The 22,823-nt window shown below is 44.9% G+C and overlaps 3 protein-coding genes across 3 annotated transcripts in view; all 3 read left to right on the top strand.

Moving 5' to 3' along the window:
* Window positions 1–490: 490 nt before the first annotated feature.
* LOC306749577 (uncharacterized protein) lies at window positions 491–3,297 on the top strand (the record flags this gene model as incomplete). The annotated part of the gene is made up of 2 exons (XM_079232889.1): window positions 491–2,323; window positions 3,208–3,297. 2 exons carry the CDS (start codon window positions 491–493, stop codon window positions 3,295–3,297), a joined length of 1,923 nt encoding a protein of 640 aa, XP_079089015.1.
* Window positions 3,298–3,328: 31 nt separating this feature from the next.
* On the top strand, window positions 3,329–4,565 carry LOC306749576 (uncharacterized protein; the record flags this gene model as incomplete). Its single annotated transcript, XM_079232888.1, has 2 exons — window positions 3,329–3,958; window positions 4,404–4,565. 2 exons carry the CDS (start codon window positions 3,329–3,331, stop codon window positions 4,563–4,565), a joined length of 792 nt encoding a protein of 263 aa, XP_079089014.1.
* Window positions 4,566–5,854: 1,289 nt separating this feature from the next.
* Window positions 5,855–22,823, top strand: part of myo15aa (myosin XVAa) — a gene marked incomplete at its 3' end in the record, with an annotated part of 28,641 nt that continues 11,672 nt past the window's right edge. Inside the window, exons 1-34 of the mRNA XM_079233750.1 lie at window positions 5,855–6,256; window positions 6,700–6,782; window positions 7,070–7,137; window positions 7,349–7,448; window positions 7,623–7,697; window positions 9,383–9,473; window positions 9,855–9,958; window positions 10,124–10,187; window positions 10,279–10,392; window positions 10,473–10,634; window positions 10,924–11,037; window positions 12,128–12,186; window positions 12,851–12,974; window positions 13,095–13,190; window positions 13,600–13,731; window positions 13,812–13,937; window positions 14,777–14,854; window positions 14,971–15,128; window positions 15,223–15,268; window positions 15,358–15,482; window positions 15,730–15,847; window positions 15,948–16,123; window positions 16,635–16,719; window positions 16,864–16,917; window positions 17,086–17,167; window positions 17,520–17,650; window positions 18,227–18,322; window positions 18,672–18,907; window positions 19,282–19,472; window positions 19,681–19,753; window positions 20,011–20,202; window positions 20,598–20,710; window positions 20,968–21,062; window positions 22,104–22,227. Coding sequence (XP_079089876.1) covers window positions 5,870–6,256; window positions 6,700–6,782; window positions 7,070–7,137; window positions 7,349–7,448; window positions 7,623–7,697; window positions 9,383–9,473; window positions 9,855–9,958; window positions 10,124–10,187; window positions 10,279–10,392; window positions 10,473–10,634; window positions 10,924–11,037; window positions 12,128–12,186; window positions 12,851–12,974; window positions 13,095–13,190; window positions 13,600–13,731; window positions 13,812–13,937; window positions 14,777–14,854; window positions 14,971–15,128; window positions 15,223–15,268; window positions 15,358–15,482; window positions 15,730–15,847; window positions 15,948–16,123; window positions 16,635–16,719; window positions 16,864–16,917; window positions 17,086–17,167; window positions 17,520–17,650; window positions 18,227–18,322; window positions 18,672–18,907; window positions 19,282–19,472; window positions 19,681–19,753; window positions 20,011–20,202; window positions 20,598–20,710; window positions 20,968–21,062; window positions 22,104–22,227 — 4,072 coding nt within the window. The 5' untranslated portion in view covers window positions 5,855–5,869. The remainder of the gene's footprint in view (window positions 6,257–6,699; window positions 6,783–7,069; window positions 7,138–7,348; window positions 7,449–7,622; window positions 7,698–9,382; window positions 9,474–9,854; window positions 9,959–10,123; window positions 10,188–10,278; window positions 10,393–10,472; window positions 10,635–10,923; window positions 11,038–12,127; window positions 12,187–12,850; window positions 12,975–13,094; window positions 13,191–13,599; window positions 13,732–13,811; window positions 13,938–14,776; window positions 14,855–14,970; window positions 15,129–15,222; window positions 15,269–15,357; window positions 15,483–15,729; window positions 15,848–15,947; window positions 16,124–16,634; window positions 16,720–16,863; window positions 16,918–17,085; window positions 17,168–17,519; window positions 17,651–18,226; window positions 18,323–18,671; window positions 18,908–19,281; window positions 19,473–19,680; window positions 19,754–20,010; window positions 20,203–20,597; window positions 20,711–20,967; window positions 21,063–22,103; window positions 22,228–22,823) is intronic.

Here is a 22,823-nt window from a genome sequence, read left to right as displayed (position 1 = left end):
GACTGTAACCACTTAGATCCTTTTTTCTCATATATAACATTTTAAACTCAAGATACGACTGCCTTTTTTTAAATTTATTTAACCTTCCTCGACATGTTGCTGTCTCTTTTTACTCACAAGGAGACAACAGCTCTTTTGCTGATGCTTGAAGACGTTCTGTAATGCGAGCACTGATGGCTGAGATTCTGACTCCATTACTAGATCGTGTTTTGAAGTACTGTGGTTTGTGTTTGTCTCCGTGTGCATTATAGAACAACTGACTTGAGAAGGAGTTTCTGGGGTTTCTGGGGTGTCACAAGAACGGATCAGATGGACAGAAAGGGAGAGAAGACATGAAAAGAAAAGGGAATGAGAGGATGTTGCTACTATTTGGACTCTTCTTCCCAGGAGTACATATTGACATTAACATTGATACCGACCTACTTTAGCACATTTTGGGAACTTGTTCTTCCTCTTCTTCGTTTTATAATGATTTGAGTCAGGAAACATCATGCCACCTAAAAAAGGTGACGCAAAATCAGCTGCCAAGAAAGGCAAGTCGGAGGAGCCAAAAAAAGGAGGAAAGGACGATAAGAAGGGAGGGAAAGATGACAAGAAAGGGGGAAAGAAAGCCGAGGAGCCACCAGCTAAAGGAAAAGGGAAGGACGATGGAAAGAAGGGAAAGGGAAAGAAACCTGTCAGCGAGTCAGAGGAGGGGTCAGAGGAAGAAGAAGAGGAGACGATGACTGAAGAAGAAGAGGAGGATGAGAGCGAGGAAGAGGTAATTATCAAGAAGGATAAAGGGAAAGGGAAAGCAGCCCTGAAAGGTGCATCCAAGGCCATGGCTGTGAAGGGTTTTAAGCCTCCAAAAAACGCACCTCTATCGGATGAAGAGGAGGAGGAGAAGGAAACAAAGGGGAAGTCACCGGCGAAGAAAGGGATGGGTCCGATAAACCTGAAAAAGATGGGTGATGTCAACATCAAAGGAGCCTCCAAAGCTATGATAGGCTTTGTGTCAGAGGGACAGAAGAAGGGCACTAAAGCACTAAAGACACCAGATGTCAAGTCTCACCTCAAAGGAGCATCAAAAGCCCTCTCAGGCATCTCAGGGAAGTCTTCTCCTTTTAGCTTTCCCTCTAAACAGCCGGCAGAGAAAGCAAAACCAAAGAGGAACCTCAAAAGCACCTCCCGTCTCTTCCTACGAATCTCCAAGAAGAAGAAGGACCCTGGTGCTGCTAAACCCCTTCTGGGATCCAGCAAGCTTTTTTCTGGGTTTGGGGGTAAATCTTCCGCTGACAAAAAGCCCGGTTTGTCTGGCTTCAGCATGTTTAATAAAAAGGATGCTCCTCCAAAAGAAGCCACACCACCTAAAAAGACAATAAATCTGTCCGGTTTAGGGGGCAAGGGGAAAATGGCAGCAGAGGCAAAGGGAATGGGAGGAAAGTTTAAAGGCATGTTTGGGAAAAAAAAAGCAGACGTAGGGTTTAAGACTAAAAGCTGGATGTTAGGAAGGATGGCTGCAGCATCTAACTGGTTGACAGGGAGGTTCCTGACTGCTAAGGGTCAGGGTCGTCTGGGGGCCCGAGCAGGAGGACGGGGACGAAAGAGTCTATCATTTGCTAACAGGGACACTAGAGGGGGACAGACTCAACATTACAATGAAGCTTATGAATATGAAGATGATGAGTATGGATATGAGGAAGATTACCACAACAGGGGGAAACCGAGTGGCTACCAGAGACAACCAATGACCTATGACCCATATGACCCTTATGGAGGGGAATTGGATTACTATGACGATGAGGATGAGTGGGAAGATGAATATGGTTACTACGATGATGAGGGCAACTTTTATTATGAAGATGACTTGTACTATGAGGATGACGTGGATTACTACAGTTACCCTTATGGCTATTACGATGATGAGTATGAAGATTACTATGGCGATGAAGGGATGGAGTACTACTACGGTGAAGATGGAATGCTGTATGCAGTGGAGCCAGAGCCATATGGTTATTATGGTAATGCCATGGATGGTTCCTATGACCCTTATGACCCCGAGCTGTATGGAGATTACTTGGACCACAATATGGCTTATAACAATGGGATGCCATACCCACATGGCATGATGAGTGGTGGGTATGATGTTGTGTCAGGCCTATATGATGACCCAATGCTGGGATATACGGACCCGGCTGCTATTCATAATCCCTATCAGCAAGCTTTCTATATGGATGCTGGGTTGGATCCAGCCGAGACAGGACAGCTATATGGACAGGAGCAGCTGGCTTACCCTCTTGCTGAGCCATTTTTGGCAGAGCAGTTCAGGGTCCCCAGGCCCCAGGTTAGGCTATTTGGAAAAGACAGACTAGAGGTGGAAACCCTGCCACCTCCTCCTCCTCTTAATTTGTATCACACCTCCCCAATGTACCACCCTCCCTCCCCAGCTCTTGACCTCAATAATCTGGACATGATGTCAGATATACAATATGAGCAGCCCCTTCCCACATACCTTCCTGCACAGCCCCTTCCCACATATCATCCTGCACAGCCCCATTATCCTACTATCATGAACCAACAACAAACCCCTATTTTTCATAGACAAGCTCTCTCCCCAACAGCTATGACCATGCAACAGGATAATTTATCTCTCCCTCAGCCTACTCACCAGCCTTTCTCTGTTTCTCTCAATCACATGTCGCCATCTCCACTACCTCCGCATTTGACCTCCCAAGTGCACCACCCCTCCCTCCCCCAAGACCCACAAATGTTCCATATGGGACAAATGTCACCAATGGCTGCACAAATGCATCCACAGATGCCTCCACTAATGCATTCACAACTGCATTCCCCAGTGGCGTCACCTAGGCCAGTGCGACGAATGAGTCCCCTTCCATCCCCTCAACTGTCACGTAGGCAGGGATCAGTAAGGGTAATGGCACCTCCTTCACCCCGCTTCTCACAACATTATGTGGACTTCCAAACAGACATCCAGCCAGACCCCCATTTTTCCCCTTATTCACATAGGAGAGGGTTCACTAACCGGGCCTCTATGGCAGGTCAAGTGCCATCTTCCCAAAGGCGTAGGCCACCCAGTTCAACTGCATCCCCATCACAACAGAGGAGAGGGAAGTCAATTCGAGGTCAGCCATCCCATTCAAGAGGAAGGGGGGGAGTTGGGTTACACAGGGCTCCATCAACTGTTCGACCACAATCTTCGCTTTCTAGCCCTCTAGCTTCACCCCGGGGATCGCTGAGGAGGAGAGCAAGCCCACCACCTTCCCCAAGACTCTCTTTCAGACAGCAACCACCTCCTGATGCTGTGCCTCTACCATCTACCAGACCTCATATGTTCAAAGGTAGAAAACAAACATCCAAGTTGAGGCATTCCCCCTCACCTCCCCTACCATCCCCACAAAGACGGAGCCCACCTCTGCCTGAGAGATCTCGGTCTCCCCCACAAACCTTCCGCTCCACCTCCCCACATCGTCCTCCTTCTCCTTCCCCATCGCGTATCACCAATCGCCCCCTCCCCACCCGGTCCTCGACTCGCAGGTTGAGAGGCGGCGCTGGAAGCCGAAGTCATGTGCCCATGGGGGCCGTGAAACCCTCTCCAGCAAATCCCTACTCACAAAGACGCAGTAGACATGGACCCCCTGTCACTCAGCATGTAGCCCCTTTCAGGTCCTCTATCCATAGTGGCCCGGCTCCTCACTTAGGACAGATAGGGGGCATAGCTAGAACACCCATGTTAGCCAGGGTAGGCTCCCATCCTACAGGGTTGAGGGAGTCGAAGCGAATTAGTGCTCCTCAAGGAGGCTTCCACAGACCTGTTGGTAGGGGGCAGCCATTAGTCCGTATGCCCAGGAACCAGCCCTCTCTGCAATCTAGGCAGTCATTCAGAGGACCCCCTCCACGGCCTCCTGCCTCCCCACAGCCTTCTTTGAAACAGAGTGGCCCTCATTCTCCCCAGCCATCAGTGCGTAGGCTGCAGAGTAGACCTCTATCTCCACAACAACTGCAACGTTCATCTCCTCTGCCCTCCCGTTCAGCCACTCCCATGCACTACAGGTCTCAACCAACATCCCCCTTTCCCCAAAGGGCTATGAGTCTAGGGCCAACATCCTTTCAACATCCAGTACCTCACCCTAGTCTTCCGCCTGGTACGCTCCACCCATCTCAGACTCAAATCACCCAGTATGACTACACAATGATGGAGCCAGGCCCATCCCCAATGCTTACAAATGCTTTACCAAACCCTCAGATTGTAGGTGCTCCCTTCCCACCCTCCCCTCGTCCCTCCTCTATCTCTTACCCCAACACTGCTTACTCTTCTCCTTTACAGAGATCCTCCTCCCCACAAACACAGTATGAAGTCTACCCTCAAAACCTCCCTCAACCTGCACCCTCATCACCGTTTTTAGGGCACGCACTCCAGAACCCTTATCTACAGAATGCCAGCTACACCACACCTTTACAGAGAAGCCCCTCCCCCATACCTGGTGGCCAGGGGGTTATATCAGCTGATATCCAAGCAAGCCAGGATGGGAATCCACATGCCACTCTTCATCTATCCAATGCTTTGATGCAGAACTCCCAATTGGCCAGCGCCTCTTACTCATCCCCTCTGCAACGCAATGCCAATGCCTATACCACCGTTTTTTCACCTCCTCAGGCAGCAGCCTCTCTTGCTCCGGCTGTAGCCTCCTCCCCACAATTTTCTTCTGCTATGCTCAATGCCCAGATACATAATGCTTCCTTTGTCTCACCCCTTCAGCGACACCTCTCCCCCATGTCTCCTGCCTCTCCCGCCCCTCCTCCTACCACACTTCAACAAGGGAACATCAGAGGTAACTCGTCATTTCTTGCTGGTGGACTGCGGACCTCCCACATCCAGGGATCCATGTTAAAGCTTCCAGGTGGCACTTTGACAATGTCCCGGGGCCCTGTTGGGTCTCCAGTTACAACTGATGTTGGAGGTGGTGTCAGTGTTGGTGGGAGTCTGTCACCCTCTATGCTCTCCAATGCCCTGCAGAACCCAAGCCTACGTCAGGCCACCTATCAACTACCTGATGGCTCATTCGTCACCAGAACTGAACCTGTTGAACCTTCCCCAGGTCCATCACCCCTATCACCCTCAATGTTATCCTCTGCCTTGCTCAATCCTAGTATGCGACAGGCCACATATCGTTTGCCTGATGGAAGTCTTGTAACAAGGACAGAGCCCACACCTGCACCATCCCCATCTATGCTTTCTTCTGCACTGTTGAACCCCAATGTACGTAAAGCCACATATAGGCTGCCAGATGGAACTTTGGTGACAAGGAACGAGCCGGTACCTGAGCCTGTTGCCCCTTCATCTTCTATGCTCTCCTCTGCTCTTCTCAATCCTAATGTCCGTAAGGCTTCTTATCGATTACCAGATGGTTCATTTATGTCACATCCGGTAGAGGAGGTTGCAGTATCGTCGCCAGGGCTATCTGGCGCTCTGATGAATGCTAACATGCGTAAAGCAAAGTTTCAGCTCCCAGAAGGATCATCATTGTTTTCACGAAATCAAACCCAAGCATCTGCCGTTGTCTCCTCCGGTCCAAACCTTTCTGGTGCAATGTTAAACACTAAACTCCAAGGTGCTTCCTACAGACTCCCAGACGGAACACTATTGAGGCAGCCTGGTTCTGCTGATCCCGCTGAGTCGCGCTCTCTTGACCTTTCCAACGCTCTCCAACGAAACCCGAACCTCCGATCCGCCGCCTACCGTTTGCCTGATGGAACTCTAAAGACCCGCTCTCAGCCCACTGCTGCACCCCGAACACTTGACCTGTCTAATGCTTTATCAAAGAACCCAAACCTTCGTGGAGCAAATTACCGTCTCCCTGATGGTAACATCATGACAAGGCTTGGTGCCCCGAGCACCCCAGAACCTCGCTCGCTTAATCTCTCTGGTGCCCTTCAGAACTCTCACCTCCGAGGGGCCTCTTACCGCCTACCCTCATATGCTGTAGTGTCACCCCAGGTCCAGGGATCCGGCCCAGAACAGCACTGGGCACAGGGCCCCGGAGTTGACAGCATGGGACTGCAGCAAGATGTGGATGTGTGGGGTGCAGAGAGGGTTCTACCTCACGGCACAGTGCAGAACCTCAATAAGTGGTCCATGTATAGAGACGGGGAGCTGCTGGAACCCCACAGCCTGATGGTACAGGGACAAGTGGGGCATGAACCAGGGCAGTGGAATCTCAGCAGGGAGGGGGAACCAAAGGGGCAATGGTTTGACAAGGTAAATGTTTTAAATACATGACTCAATTTAGTAGACAAAATAGCTAATGTTGGGCCCTATACTCTCATAATGCTTATCGTGTAATCTTGCAAGTGTGATTTTAAGGTGAAAGTCTGGCACACTAGTGGAATTTTAGTAGTGCGGAGTAATCAGAGGTATCGTAGCTTACATTATTAATTAATGTGTTGATGGTTGAAAGACCAGAATATTGTATTAGAAAGGTGATGGGCACATTGAACAGGAAAGTAAAATGTGTACATTTATTTTGGTGAGAGAATGGCAAACAAGGACTTTAGATACAATCGAGATTAGAATCATCGGAAAGCGAGAAAATTGATATATCCAAATGAGTGAGTGCATGTATTACTGTGTGAACCCTTTGTGCACAGCGCTATGTGCATGCATCATGTTGTCATTTCTCAGTGTGTACACATGTATTTTAGATGTACTCAATCAGAAGCATGCAGACCATAGCTCAACGGGAGCAGCGAGAGGAAGATGGAGTGGAAGATATGACGCAGATAGAGTAAGTAGGAAACAACTCACACGCTTGAGTTAACTCTTTGTCAAATTCTTTGTTGCTACAAAAAATATTGTAAACATAAAAAACACACCAAGAAGTTGTTTAAAACGACAGGATGGACGACTCTTGAAAAGTGTTTATAGATGCTGTGGCTTAAATATTGATCAAAGATATTGGAAAAATGTTTCGTGAAGAAAGGCCAAATTTAAAACAGGCACAGTGTAAACATGATGGGAGAGTGATCTGAGATTTCTAACCTTAAATACCTTTGTTGTACTGCTTCTGTCCAGGGAGATGCATGAAGAAGCTGTTCTGATGAACCTGAGGAAAAGATCTGAGAGGGAGCTGATTTATGCAAGTATCTGAGCAGCACACACATCCAACATACAACCATTTAATTATACTGCTGAACATTCCTCGAACCTGTAAATCTGTAGTCAGATCAGTATATTATGAGTGTGTGTGTTGATTTTACAAACCTCTTTTTGTTTTTCTTCTTCTTTTTGGACTTCCATTTAATTCTTGTCCTCTCTCTCTCTTCATTGCTTGTTTTTTTTAGACGAACATAGGTAGTATTCTGGTGTCTGTGAACCCCTACAAGATGTACAACATCTACGGGACGGACATGGTGTTGCTGTACAAGGGTGGTGCTCTGGGAGAGAACCCTCCGTAAGTCATACTGTCAAACTGTGGGGACGGTACATTTAAAACGGAACGCTAGAATTGTATTATAATGAAGTATATTATCTGATAAAAACACAGCAGAATAGATACATCTTTAAAATCCACAAAATTGAATGTCCCCGTTGGGAAGTTGATGTCGCTATACTCTTTTTCCTTCAGGCATTTGTTTGCCATAGCAAACGCTGCTTATTCCAAAATGATGGATGCCAAACACAACCAAGTCATAATAATTAGGTAAGAGGCTCACTCTCCATCATTTTTGTCATCGCTTCATACTTTATACATTTTACACTGTTCATCATACATCACACCTCACGGATACAAGGGTTTGCTTTAAACTAAACAATATATACAGTGTTTTATTCTTGCTATGTTATGAGTAACCTTCCAAGGGTTTGTAACGGTTTAACCTTGGTATGCACAGTGTCCATGAAGCTTCTTGGTTTCCATCTCTAGCTGGATTAGTGTTTGTAAATTCATGAGTGTCTGCGGTTTTCTGGCCAGCAGACTTAAGACAGATCAGAGGCGCCTCGCTCCCTGTCAAAACGGATCTCCACACGCAAACACACATACGCTCACAGCCCGTTTACATCCAACTCGGATGTAAAAGCATAGACGAGTTAAGTCCACACACTTGGGCATCGGTGTGTGCGTTTAGAAACAATCATATGAAATACACAAACACACACCTGGAACACTCAAGCCGTATACTCGGAAGGAGATACCTGTAAGGAAAGCCCAGCCAGGTCTGGGCCAGGAGCAGATTACCTTTCAGAGGTGTGTGTGTCCAAGTGCACATGTGCAAACCCTGTGTTTGTGTGAAAGTCACTGGGTGTGTATTTAGGGGCAGTGTACAGTGACCAGTAATGGCCCAGTTTTCAGCTAACCAGCGCGTTAGTTGAAACCTTAGGCTGGAATGTGGTCAAGGTGCCGGTTTCCCTAAACACACACGCACACACAATGGTATATAATGGTGGTATTTAGCGCTAAGCTGTTGGCAGTGATGAAGCACAGTGTGTGTGTGTGTGTGCGTGCGTGCGTGTGTGTGTGTGTGTGTGTGTGTGTGTGTGTGTGTGTGTGTGTGTGTAAGAGCGTTTCAGGTGGTTAAACCCAAAAGTGGAATTGAGGCCTTGCCCAATGCAAGATTAGCTTGGTGTCACGTCACTTAGTCAATTAAGTCAAACTCTGCACCAGCAGCAGTCGGGAGGTGAGAAGGATCATATAATGGACACTAAGTGATTAATAAAAGCTGGGTGCAGTGGTGCTCAAAGTGCAGATAATGTTCACTCTTAATGAGCTCCAACTCTGCCATCAACGTACCTGGATTTTCCACTACTTTACCTTTTTAATTATCACAGCCGATAAAGCTCCTCCAGTGTACCATTTAGGAATGCTAAATACCAGCTCTAGTTTTGTCCATATAATACAATATATAATCTAAAATGGTATTTTAATAGACATTTAGCCTTGAACAAATATTGCATCTCCTGCAATTTGAAAATTACAGTGGGTCATATTGTGACTATGATACATTTTAAATGAATTGTTCATGCCTAGAATAAACATCTGATTGATGTCGTACATTTTGTTTAGTTAAATCTGACCTGGAAGTAATATAACAGCAGAGTAAATAATATTTGTTATTTTCTAACTTGCGTGTTTCGCAGCTCCTCTAAACTTTGAGTTGAGGTTAGAGACGGTAATCATGTCAGGATTACATGCTTATCCATCCCATGCACCATGTTTTTCATGGTTTCCTCCTTGCTAATGAAAAGCACAGTTCATCAGGCACTCACTTTCACAATATCCTTGCATATCTGACATGCTTTAGCAGAGCACTGAGACGATTCATCACATATAACGTATCAACTGCTGAGTCACATTGACGTCCATTGAGTGTGTGTGTTACTGTGTTTCAGTGGGGAGAGCGGGTCTGGGAAAACAGAGGCCACCAAACTGGTCCTTCGCTACCTAGCAGCAATTCATCACAAATACAATATTGGGCAACAGGTACACACACAAACACGCACACGCACACATTCCTGTCTTGAAGGACGACTAATGCCCCTCCGTGTTTTTTCCCCATGTCTATTTCTCTTTGGCTCTTCCTGGGTGCAGATTGAGGTAGTGGGGTTTGTTGCATGACGTGTGCTTTATATTTTACTATTCATCTTCACATGTGGTCATAATAATAGCAGGTTGCTTTGCTGTGATGTGTGGCAATATTCATGAGAGATGTTGTGCTTCCACGTGACTTTTCTGTTGCTTGCTGTATAAAACTCCATCTTGCATCCCTTCATCTATCTGATTGATCAGGATCTCATGTTCATGTCTGCTTATGTATTATATGTATATAGATATTCATTCGCTGTGTGTTTGAACGTCCGGTAGATACTTGAGGCAGCTCCTCTGCTGGAATCTTTTGGAAATGCCAAAACTGTACGGAACGATAATTCCAGTCGCTTTGGGAAATACATAGAGGTCTATCTGGAGGAGTGAGTATGAAGCAGATACACACATGTTCTCTGTTCCCATCTCTTCTTCAATCACTTTTTAAAACCTACTTTTAATATACTATACGTTTTTTTTCTTCTCTCTCTCTCTCTCTCTCTCTCTCTCTCTCTCTCTCTCTCCCTCATTCATCCTCTTTCTCTCTCCAGTGGTGTGATCAGTGGTGCCATAACCTCTCAGTATCTGCTGGAAAAGTCCCGTATCGTCTTCCAGGTGACACACACGGACAAATACACAAGATGACACTTCAAATCTTCTACTTTTCTTTTAACTATAAAGGGTTAAATGTGTGTTTCCCCCTCAGGCCAAAGATGAGAGGAACTATCATATCTTCTACGAGATGCTGGCAGGTCTTCCCTCGCAGCAGAGGCAGGCTTTCTATCTCCAGGAGGCTGAGACCTACTATTACCTCAACCAGGTAGAGACCTCCTGAGGCCTCGTGTGGAGATATCAAGTGACCTCTTCACTCAGACTGTTGTGACCTTTCTCTCCTTAAAGGGAGGGGATTGTGGAATTACAGGAAAGAATGACGCAGAGGACTTCCTGCGTCTGCTGGCTGCCATGGAGATCCTTCACTTCACCCCTGATGACCAGTCGGCCATCTTTAGAGTTCTTTCTTCCATACTGCACCTGGGCAACGTCTACTTTCAGAGATATGAGGTAGTGCTTTCTTTCTTTTCTTTTTGTTGTTATTTTTAATTGTAGAAAATTCAGGTAATCCAAAAACCATTGAACATATACAACATATGTTTTTGGAACATTTTTGGTAGAATTTTGGCCAAGAAGTTGATTTTAAGAAAAATATACTGAGCTAAAATGTTGACATTAACTAAATGTAACTTTAATATGAAAAAACTACGACAATCAACGTAAAAAGAGCATCGGCGATACGTAACTAGAACCTGATGACAGAATACGTTTTTTATGTCTCCATATTTGTGCACCACAGTCTGATGGCCAGGAGGTGGCGTCGGTGGTGAGCGCTCAGGAGATCAGAGTGGTGGGAGAGCTGCTGCAGATCTCTCCAGAGGGACTACAGAAAGCCATCACCTACAAAGTCACAGTCAGTATCAAACTATTTCTATGCATGTGTATTAAAATATGCGGACGTCTCTCCAGCTGTCAGAGGGTTGAGTCCGTGTCATTCTTGGACTGAGTGGATATCTAACACCTTTCACCACATCTTGTAGTAAACTGATTATTCTTTCGTCCAGTTGTAAAAATGGAGGAGTAATTAAAATGAAAGAAAGAAGCACAAATAAGCCGTTTTCATCCTGATTTAGCTGAAAAATAATAAACCTTACTGGCGTCATCTTTGACACCGTACTCCGATACCGTCACTGTGCCTGTGTGTCTTGGATTTTATCCACCTGCCCTCATTCATTCATGCATTCATTCATTCATTATGTTTTGAAAGAGAAATCTCAAATCAAATCTGACCTCATGTCCAGCCAGATTCTGTTTCCGCTCGGTAACAGAATCACTTTATTAAACACTTAAACACACAAACTACAGATGTGACTTGCATATGTCAGCATGGATGATTTGGGCCTATCGCTTACAGTCTACACACACGACTACAATACACAACAAGCAGATGATGTCAAACCAACACTCATCTTGCACACATACAAGTACACAGACATAAATGTTTAAAGTCCTTGAGCAAGAAGACACTGAATCCATACCAGCTCCACGGGATGCAGGCCAAGCAGGAATTACCCAGCAGGCATTGATGAATCATAAGCGCTAAAAAAAACAGAGAAAGAAACAGGTCCAACAAACCTGTGCACAACGTTTTCACCTAAATTAGTATTCTAGTTCTCCCGTGTTGCTACATTTACATCATATGAGCTAATGCAGAAATCCTGGAATACATTTTGTTTTCCTCCAAATTACTCTTTTTTTTTGTATCCACATTCTCCAATATTCAAGTATCTGATGGACAATAAAACTTTCACTGTCCGAGACAGAGGAATACATAAAAAGTACTTGATCACGGCACACCTTATTTCCTCCACACATACACACTCTTACTCAGAGCTTTTTGTTTAAATGAATTTAAAGAAGGCCCCGGTAGCTCGTGAAAAAACGACCGAACTAAATGAGATTTCCGCAGCTTTTCTCTTCAAACCCTTCTGTCTTCTCTACAGGAGGCAATGAGGGACAAGATCTACACCCCGTTGAGTGTGGAAAGTGCTGTTGATGCCAGGTGAGAGACGGCAATGTAGCAGACGTGCACTGCATGAAAGTTTTTATTTTTCCTCCAGATGCTTTTCTCATTTAACACCATTCTGAAAGGGCACTGATTCTGCCATGTTGTTCCCATTAAAAGTATTCTTTTGGAAATTGACATCAATATAAGTACTTTTGTGCATCTGTTGCAAGACTTTCTCTGCTTCCTATAACCTGTGAGCAAGTAATGTATGTCAGCTCTTAAACATACTTGTCGTATCCCGTGACTTCTATGCATTTAATTCTTTCTCCCGATGGCGCCCAACGTGGCTGACGTCTTTGCATCGTCCTCCCGACAACAACTTTTTTTATTTATTTTTATTTATTCTAAATATAGAATGGTTGTGCACGCAAAAGTGTGATTCATTGTAGCAATGCATGTGCACTTTATACACATTTTTGTGCAATACACTATGTTTTGTGCCTTATTTTTATACATGTTTTGCCTTAAGTTTATTGTAAGGAGGACCCAGCAAAATAAGCTTTTCATTGTACAGAATAACTGCCTGTTATCTGTGCATATGACAAAAAATATATATTAAATCTCTTGAATCTTAAAGATGATAGTGAATTATGTACGGACCAATTATTTAAATGTCACCCACGCTGTTCGTCTTTGTGTGTTTGTCGTTGTTCTCCAGAGATGCTGTTGCCAAGATCCTGTACTCGCTGCTCTTCCATTGGTTAACGGAGAGGATCAACGCTCAGGTGTACCCCCGCCAACACACCCTCTCCATCTCCATCCTGGACATTTACGGATTCGAGGTACAACACACACACACACTCTTAACACCTGTCTGTCACTTTCTTGAGTTGCACAGCAGAAAAACTCCAGTGTGTGTGTGTGTGTGTGTGTGTGTGTGTGTGTGTGTGTGTGACCAATAGGATCTGGCCTTCAACAGCTTTGAGCAGCTTTGCATTAATTATGCAAATGAGTACCTGCAGTTCTTCTTCAACAGGATCGTGTTCAGGGAGGAACAGGTGAGTCAACGTCACACCTGAAGGGCCACTCAATCACTCACACGCTTCACATCACTAATGCACAGAATACACTTAAATGTTTGCATGCGGACGAGGATAGAAACGCCTCTCTATTCGAGCTGGACGCATTAGTGCTTCAGTTGGAAAAAAAACAAAACAGAAACATGCACTTTTATTAATCCCCTTGGGGAAATTCTTCTCTGCATTTGACCCATCCCTGATTAGGGAGCAGAGTCTTGCTCAGGGACACTTCGACATGTGAGCTGGGGGGGACTGGGGATCAAACCGGGTGCCTTGCGGTTTCGGGACGACCACTCATCCCCCTGAGCTACAGTCACCCCCAAAAACAGTAATGAGACGAGTGAAGTCATTGTAACGGGAAGTTGTGTTGCACGTGACCCCTATGCAGGAGGAGTACAGCCGGGAACAGATCCCCTGGCAGAACATCCCTTTTAGTGACAACCAGCCCTGCATTGACCTCATTGCCGCTAAGCCTCATGGGATACTGAGGATCCTGGACGACCAGAGCTGTTTCCCACAGGTGGGGCAGGAGGCACCTGAAGAGAAGCTGAAGACGCCATTATCGCACACGTAACTTAGAATCTGCTGCTTTGTTGCCAGGCGACGGACCACACGTTCCTCCAAAAGTGTCACTATCACCATGGCAACAGCCCACTGTATCAGAAGCCAAAGATGCCCCTCCCAGAGTTCACCATCAAGCACTTTGCCGGCCGGGTCACCTACCAGGTACGCGGTCATCCACCTCTTTGGTCCAGACGGAAGTATCTCAAAATATATCAGATGGGTTGCCATGACGTTATGTGCAGACATTCATTGTCCTCAGAGGATGAATCTTACTGACTTTGTTGATCTCCTCACAATTCCTGTTCTGCCACCATGAGGTTAACGTTTGTGATTTTCGGTGTAATGTCTCAACAGCTATCAAATCAATTTCCATGAAACATTAATGTTCCCCTGAATGAACACTAATGACGTTCCCCTCAGCTGCAGATGTACTAATTAGCAAATGTTAGAATGCTAACATGCTTAACTAAGCTAACATGGTAAACTTAGGCTGCATTCCAAATCGCATACTTTTTACTTTTACTGCGTACTGCAGCTGCCTTATAAAGTTTGCATACAATTGGGACATACTACTTTGTCATAACTTTGCATGTTCAACTTTGACCCTCTTGCTCATAACCTTTACAGTTTGTAGCACAAAATTGAACCTGCCACTGAGCTATCGTCTGTCTGTGCTCAAAGTATCTTCAGGGGATTCTGGGAAAAGCATGCTTCCTTGCAAACTGCAAAACGTGACCAGATGCAGTCTGACATCCTGGTACTTTTGGTACTAAAAAAGATTAGGCTGCAACAATTCATCCTGAGGGGGACGTGAATGTTGCATTCAAGTTTCATGTCAACATTCTGTCTCAAAGTGATCTAGTGGCATTTGAGGGAAAGTCACTAAGGTGGTGTAAAAACTGATCCATAGAATAGATTCAGGAAAAGTAAGAGCGAGTATGAAAACTGTTAAACAAGCAAGAACACTTGTCTTTCAATAATCTGTGACGTCAATAACGCAGGTTCACAAGTTCCTCGATAAGAACTACGACCAGGTCCGCCAGGATGTGCTGGACCTTTTCATCCAGAGCAAGAACAAGGTGAGTGGAGAGAAACGTCCTCATATCAACAGATGCATGTACTCATGGATACCGTATCCAATTCCTGTGAACATGAACAATTGCAGTAAAATGTGTGCACGTTTGTGTGTGTCCAGATGGTGTCAAACCTCTTCCTGGTTCACGCAGAGGTCACGGGTCAGCAGAGAGGAGGTCACATGAGGAAGAGCAGCACGGTCACCAGGAAATACCAAGCGCCCACCGTCAGCAACAAGTTCCAACAGTCCCTGCTGGAGCTGGTGGAGAAGATGGAGAGGTGAACCTGGGAGCCGTTATTTACTCTCAGAAAAGCACGCACATTTGTATTAAAACATCATATAGTTTATAAAGACTTTATTCTTCTGTTTCAGGTGCAACCCTTTTTTTGTTCGCTGCATTAAGCCAAATAATATGAAGGTAGATTGCTTTACATGTATTTGATCATTTAAATGTGTGAGTTCAGTTCCACGATGTCCTGACCGTCATTGTTATCCAAATGTGTTTAGCAACCAGGTGTATTTGAGGACGACCTGGTCAGCAGCCAGCTGAGACACTCAGGTGTACTAGAGACCATTAGGATCCGTCGAGAGGGGTATCCTGTGAGAATGCCATTCTACGTCTTCCTGTTCAGGTAACACACACACACACACACACACACACACACACACACACACACACACACACACACACACACACACACACACACACACAGAGTATTACTCACTGGATGGGGAGGCACTAGGGGATTAGCATTAGAAGCGATAGCTAACATGTCTGGACAAACGTACAGAAGAGATAATTACATGTGGATCCCAATAAGCCAAGACATTGCACTTTGTGTGCACGTGTACATGCATGTGGATGTGTGTTATCCCCAGGTATAAGTCCCTGGTGGGGATACAAGAGCCTCCAGCTGCGAATGGAGAGAACTGTGTGATGATGCTCAGTAAGCTGTGTCTCCTCCGACCAGGAGCCTTCCACATTGGAGTCACAAAGGTGACTTCCTCCTCTCGTTTGTCCATGTTAACCCTTTCAGAAAACTAAAAACAGCAACACAAGCTAACTATATGTATATGTGTCTGTGTGTGTACGGCAGTTGTTTCTGAAGGAGGACATCTACCAATTGTTGGAGTGCAAACGGGAGCGCACCCGTCAGCTGGCGGCCCTCACCCTGCAGCGGTACACCCGCATGTTCTTCGTCAGGAAACGCTTCAAGGCCTTCCGAAAAAAGATCATCGGGTTGCAGGCTCAGTGCCGAGGCTTCCTCACAAGGTCGGCTCCTCTGCTGCTGCTAGTTTCTTCACGATCAACTGAAGTAAAACAGATCTTCTCACATTTAAATAAGACGTGTGTTCGGCCACTCACTTTTACTATCTACATTGTACCCAGCAATAGTGAGGAAGGCACTAGGGAGCACGTAGATTTTTATATTAGGGTACATTATGGTACTTTTTAAGGGACAGTATATCATTTTAATCAATGGTAAGCAACAAAAAAAACACCTTTTAGATTTTGGTCATATTAGATATTAAAGGAATAAACATGAGGAGGAGAGGAGGCAGTTTACATCAATGATGCTTATCCAAAATAGAAATTATTCTGAAAACTACTGAACCAAGTCCATAAAACAGAATGTAACGGTGCTTTCTGAGACAAAGTGCTTGTACTTGTAGCAGGCCTGCAACCTTTTTCTCCTTCTATATGTAACACAAGTTCCTGAGGAAATGGGACATTAGGTAGGAGACATGTTTTAATGGTGGTACTCCGCTTCTTCATTCTGCAGGAAGCGCTATGTGAAAATGAGGGAGAGTCTAGTTCGGTTCCGCTCTCTGGTCCACATGTACGTCAACCGCAAGCAATACATCAAGGTACCTGACGTCTGCTTTCAAAGGACAACATGTCTCCTCTCATTTCTCGGAGGTGCAACCTTTCCATGCCCACATGAATCACTGAGAGTCTTACTGTTGAAAATAGTACGCACGTTTGTTCCAATCTAGTGCTTCTGTTTGCAGATGAAGTTTAAAGCTCGGAGGAAAGCTGAAGAGGAGAGGATGAGGAGAAAGATGGTGAGACGCAACTTTGGACACTATATATATATATATATATATATATATATATATATATATATATATATATATATATATATATATACACGTGGGACTGTGTCTGTGTTTTACTCCCACAGGACAGGATGGTTTTGGCAGTCGATCATTAAAAATGTAAAACTCTTCCAGGAGCTGACCAAGAGGGAGGTGGTTAACGTCACACACTTGGTGATCCCTGCAGAGCTCGGCGCGTTGCTGCAGGCGGCAGGAGGTCTGTCACTTGTCTGTCTTCCTTTTGTGAAGTCCACATTAATGCACACACACACATTACTCATGGACCAAATAGCTGAGCATTGGTTCAGCTCTGTGAATGCGACTCATCTCACCAGCACTGACAGTGTCAGCACTGATGGACTTGACTAGTCCTGACAGAGAGGGACAGGAGGGGCTTCAGCTGATAAATAAACCATTAGAGACACCTCTTAACTGTATATGACCTACATATTAGGTCTCTTCAGCTTCAACAGTCCAGTAGTAATATATGTTATATGCATCCTGTGTTTTTAGTAGTATTCCTGTTTAATTGAGAGGACTCCATCGTTTGTCTCTCTCTCTCCTTCTAGTCAGGAGGGACTTGCACTCAGACTGTCTGGCTCTGCTTCAGGCTCCTCATATCCAGGAAGAGGCTCAACTCACTCTGCCTCTGGACATCAACAACTACCCGTTCTACCGCTATGTGCAGATCTACTTTAGGGTGAGACGTGTCAGAGTATTACAGTCATCTTCACTCCCATAGATCAGCGTGGAATGTGCAGTAGAACATGTATAGCGTTGAATCTTGACAGAGGTTATCGAGAGACACCTTTTTATGGAGATGACGTCTAGACTGTAATTTACAGAGACCTAACATGAGCAAGCATTTGGGCGAGTGGCAAGAAAAGACCTTTTAACCGGTGGACATCTTGGGCAGAACCTTACTCTTGGTGGGCGGCCATCTTCCCTGACTCAGACACAAAAGCTATAATAATAAAAGAATAATACTAGTAATTGCAGCAGTGGATATTATAGAAGGATTACATCAATAAGCAGTAATAAAGATAGAAATATGAGTGATAATAATAATAATAGAAAACGGTCTGGTAAAGATAGTAGTAGACGCGGTGATTATATTAGAACTATAATAATAATGTATGTCATCAAAGTAAATATATATTACGACTTATAATAATGGCAGCAGGCGCATTCAGCAGGTGTACTCTCCAGGTGTGACCTTTGTAAATGTCAAGTTGTTGTGCTTCCTAAAAACAATGCAAACCTTTTGTCTCTGTAGGAGCCAAAGTTTGGGATGTTGATGGCGCCTCTGGAGTCGCCTCTGACCCGTGTGGAGGAAGACCTGAGAGGAGAAGCTTTGCAGCTCTTCATCATGGTCGGCGGACTCTATTTACTCTGATCTGCACTACTGTCCTTACCAAAGAAACAGTCACACACTGCCACGGCTATTTCTGTCTCCAGTGCCATGATCCACCATCTAGTCTTAGCTTCTGTGTCATTATAACAACTTTATACACATCAGTTAAACTGTACTGTAGTTAAATTATACTGTGAATCAATAAAATACTGCTCTAAGTGGGCAGGACATATAAAATGCATCTTCATAGCATTTCTCTCTTGTCATTGCTTGTCATAAATTGACAGGAAGGCAGAAATCCAGACACATTTAAAGTATTACGTCGCCAGTATGTTGGTTGTAATGTTGGCCTTTATTCTGCTTTCAGGTATTACGCTTCATGGGAGACCCTCACCTGAACGGGGCGCAAGAAAACATGTTTGGGAACTACATCATCCAAAGGGGCCTGTCTTCTCCGGGGTTACAGGACGAGGTCCTGGCTCAGGTCGTCAACCAGGTGTGGAGGAACGTGAACTATGACAACGCCGAGAGAGGCTGGCTGCTGCTGCTGGCGTGCGTCTGCAGCTTCGCGCCGTCGGCCAAGATGGAAAAATATCTACTGAAGTGAGACATCATCTCTTACGCATGTGAACAGAAAGCTTATTGCTGAAAATATACCTTCACATGCAAATGGTGGTCTGGTAGTAGTGTACATGTAATACATGCAAATAAAAAAAGATTGTAGCTCATTAAAACAACTTAAAATAACTATTATTTTCTGAAATAATACGAAATTTGAGAGTAAAAATCCACTGAAACGTAAGTAACTTCACTTTTTCTTATCTTTACCTTTAAAGTTAAAGGGGAAAACAATCTGTAAATGAATACAATTGTTGAAAAAACATGACAGTCTTTGCTTCAGTTTCAGTTTTAATGAAGTGACCATTAAATGTGGTTGGAAGGGCAAACATTTAACCCTCAGGTTTCTTTCCCTCCAGGTTTGTCTCTGACCACGCCCCTGCTGGCTGTCAGGCGTTACTGCAACACAGACTCATACAAGCCAATCAGAAGACACAGCTCGGATCAGGCTCCGCCCCCGAGGCGGCACGGACCTATCCGCTGTCGCTGCTGGAGTGGACGGCCAATAGAAAGAAGGCGAACATGGCGTTGCAGGTGCACTGTTTTGACGGTGAGACGCAGTTTTCCACTTTTTTAATAACATTTCTTCATTCTCACTTCCTTTTCTCTTCCACATTTATTCGTTCCCGCTCTTCCTTCTGTCCTCATTTTGAAGACACCGAACCACAAGTTGCTCCACCGGTTGGGTTGAATGCAGAGGTCAGAGTTCACGCGTGTACCAGTATGTGTGATATGTATTTGTGTTATTTTCTCCGTAGGAGGGTCATTCTTGTGTCCGGTCCACGCCTGGACCAGTGGAGAGGATTTAGCAGGACACATACTGCGGCACAGGTGATGACATCTCATATTTAAGGATTAAACACAAAGTTTAAACTTTAAAAAATATTTAAAAGGGTTATTTTTTGCTCATTGCTCTGCTTAGATACTTGTACTTATGCCCTATTCTTTTTGTTTATGCAATAAATACATGAATAACTTCTCAATTTAAAACTCCAGCTTCATGATATTCATTTTTCCTTCCAACACAGTTATATTGTACCGTGCATAATGCTTTGAATGCGAGGTATCTGAAGCGTGTGCTCTTGCAGGGGAGTGTCTGACTGGTGGAGGGGCAGTTCGGTCCTGATGAAGGAGCACGGCCAGTGGGTGGAGTTAGCGGGTCACGACTACGTGATGGACCTGGTTTCAGACCTGGAGCTCCCGCCTGACTTCCCGAAGCAGAAGAGCTACTTCATCATCAGCTCTGACGACCCGGCCAGAGTCAGAGCGACCGCCGGCCTGTCAGTACACAAAACACACACTCGTACAAATATCTGAAATGTAGATACCAAAGAATATGTATTTACCTATTACACATTTTCCTCTTCTCACCTCTCTCTCTCTCTTCCTCTCTCTTGTCCTTTTCGCGTCCTCTCGTCTCATTTCCTCTTCCTCTCTTCGCTTCTTCTCCTCTTCTTCCTATTTCTCTCTCGTATCCTATCTTCTCATTTTCTCCTTTCTCCTATCTCCTCTCTCCTCTCCCCTTTCTCCTATCTTCTCCTCTCTTCCTGTCTTTCTTCCTTTCAACTCTTTCCTCTCTTCTCTTCCTGTTTATCCTCCTCTCCTCTCCTCTCTTCTCCTCTCCTCTCCTCTCCTCTCCTCTCCTCTCCTCTCCTCTCCTCACCTCTTCTCTCAGTGCTTTGTTTGGCAGTGGCTTTGAGTCCGATGAGGAGCTTCCTCCTGCCTTTCCTCTCCGTAACAGCCGACCGGCCTACAGTTTGCCTGACTCTGACGGTTACTACAGCCACGGTACGCAAACACACACACACACACACACACACACACACACACACACACACACACACACACACACACACGTTCTAAACTTGACTACATGCAATACAAATGTGCACGGCTGTTGTTATAGTGGACAAGGTCGGATGTGAGTCTTCTTATAGAACCCTTAAATACAATGGCAGCTTCTTTCGGTTAGATACTTTTGGTGGCTGCTTATTAAAAGTGTGCCTGCATGTTTAAAGCTGCTGTCTGTCTGTGTGTGTGTCCAGTAGAGTCCGATGCGTTCAGTGACGGTCAGACTCAGAGAGGAATGGACCGCTACCTGGACAGCCTGTTTGACCCGGTGCTGTCAGACAGCAGCATCGTGAGTACCGACAAGAAGCATCACATCCTGGACACACTTTCCCTCCTGCTTTGGAAATACACAAGCGTGGAAACAATACGTTGATTAATCAATTCACGTGTTATACTGTAAAACGTTGCAGGTGTAGGGAATACATCTCTTCTCCTCTACTCTCCTCCTTGATGTATTTGTATATATAGGCTATTCAATCCATTCATAAATTGGGAATAAAACTGATTGAAACAGAAAGGAAATTCTCGTTAGCCACCGCTCTGAAATGTAAAAACTGTCAGGTCATGCTCCCTCCACCTGATCTCCCCTCTGAGTGTGGACGGAGGTGAGTGTTGATAGGTGGGTGGAACATGTGATCCACTGCTTGTGTTTGTGTATGAATGGAGCAGACAGGAGGCGCGATTAGGTTACGGAGAGACCTACCGTATTTTACTGCAACAGCAGGCAGCACTCGAGCACAGCGCTGCTCCTGTTGTTGAGAGTAATTTGTTCAACGTGTTAACGAGGGTTCTCATGGACACGTTGTCAAATTAAAACTACACAATGTCTCATGAATATTTTAATAAAATAGTCCTCGAGACCCTTTTTAAATACGACGTCTTTGGTTTTCAGTGTGGCTGGTTTCTGCTGATGAAGTTTGAATTTGTGCATTATTTGCATTAAAAATAAAGCATTTTTTGTGGGAAAATAGCAATTTGGTTTTGTTGTGTTGAGACAGTGGGGTTTGTTATGTTGCAGACTCATCCCACTTCTTTAGGAGTTTCTGTGACTTGTGTGTGTGTGTGTGCTGGAGCTTCTCCTCCAGTGTGTACGGTACTTCCTGCAGAGTATTTAGTTCCTATATCTCCACTGACGCACTCACAGAGGGTCTGAATCAAGTACAATACACTCCACGCCCGCTCTCTTGTTCCCTCCGTCTCTCCTTCCTTTAACACTCACTCACTTCTCTCCCTACGCTTCATGTCTCTCCAACTGTCTCTATCCTCAACATCTCCGACCGCTCTTTCCCATCGGCTGAATCTCTGTTCCCTGTTTCTCTCGGGCTGCCAGGACATGGACAAAACTGGAAGTCTGTCAGCAAGGATGAAGGGGGGAGGAGGTATTGGCATCACAGGAGAAGGAGAGAGCCGAACGACCCCCAGCCGGCCGTATCCACCAGGAATACATCCCGGAGGTGTGTTTTCTGTTAGCTAAGGATTTGTGTTTATGTAATTTTTTGTTTTATGTCTTTGCTTTGTATTCAACTGCATGTAGTCCCCAATTATTTTCTTACTCTTCTTTTGTCTTTCATTTTTTTGCTCCATGTTTGGTATTTTCTTGCCCTTCTTTTGTCCACTGACATCAATAATTCAGCTTCTAAGTTGGTTCTAAATCCTCTGCATTAGTCTCAGGTTGACAAATAGTGAGATAGATAAATAGTTCCCTGAAAGCTGGAAACGGTGCCATGTTTCAAATGTTTTGGGTTACTCGCTTAGTAACTCAATTAGTCCTGATGGTGGCGCTACAGCAACCATCTTAAGTTTAAAATGTTGAAAGTTCATAACAAATGTCTTTGCAACTTTCCCCAAAATGCAGAAATGTCAGTATGTTTCTCCTAATTTAACTAAATAAACCCATCTCCTCCTTGAGACCTTTTGTTCTCCACAAACGAAAAGCTTGTGGTTGATGTAGTTTGGTAAATTCCACAATTGTATCTCAAAATCCTATCAATGAATCCTATCCTCATGTATGCTATTGCAGTCAATGCAACTGAGCAACGACCTTGACTCG

Source organism: Taurulus bubalis (genome assembly GCF_910589615.1).
Source record: "Taurulus bubalis genome assembly, chromosome: 17".
NCBI classification, from domain to species: Eukaryota; Metazoa; Chordata; class Actinopteri; order Perciformes; family Cottidae; genus Taurulus; species Taurulus bubalis.
The sequence above is the reverse complement of the archived record's forward strand: the minus strand, read 5'-3'. Positions and strand labels throughout refer to the sequence as shown.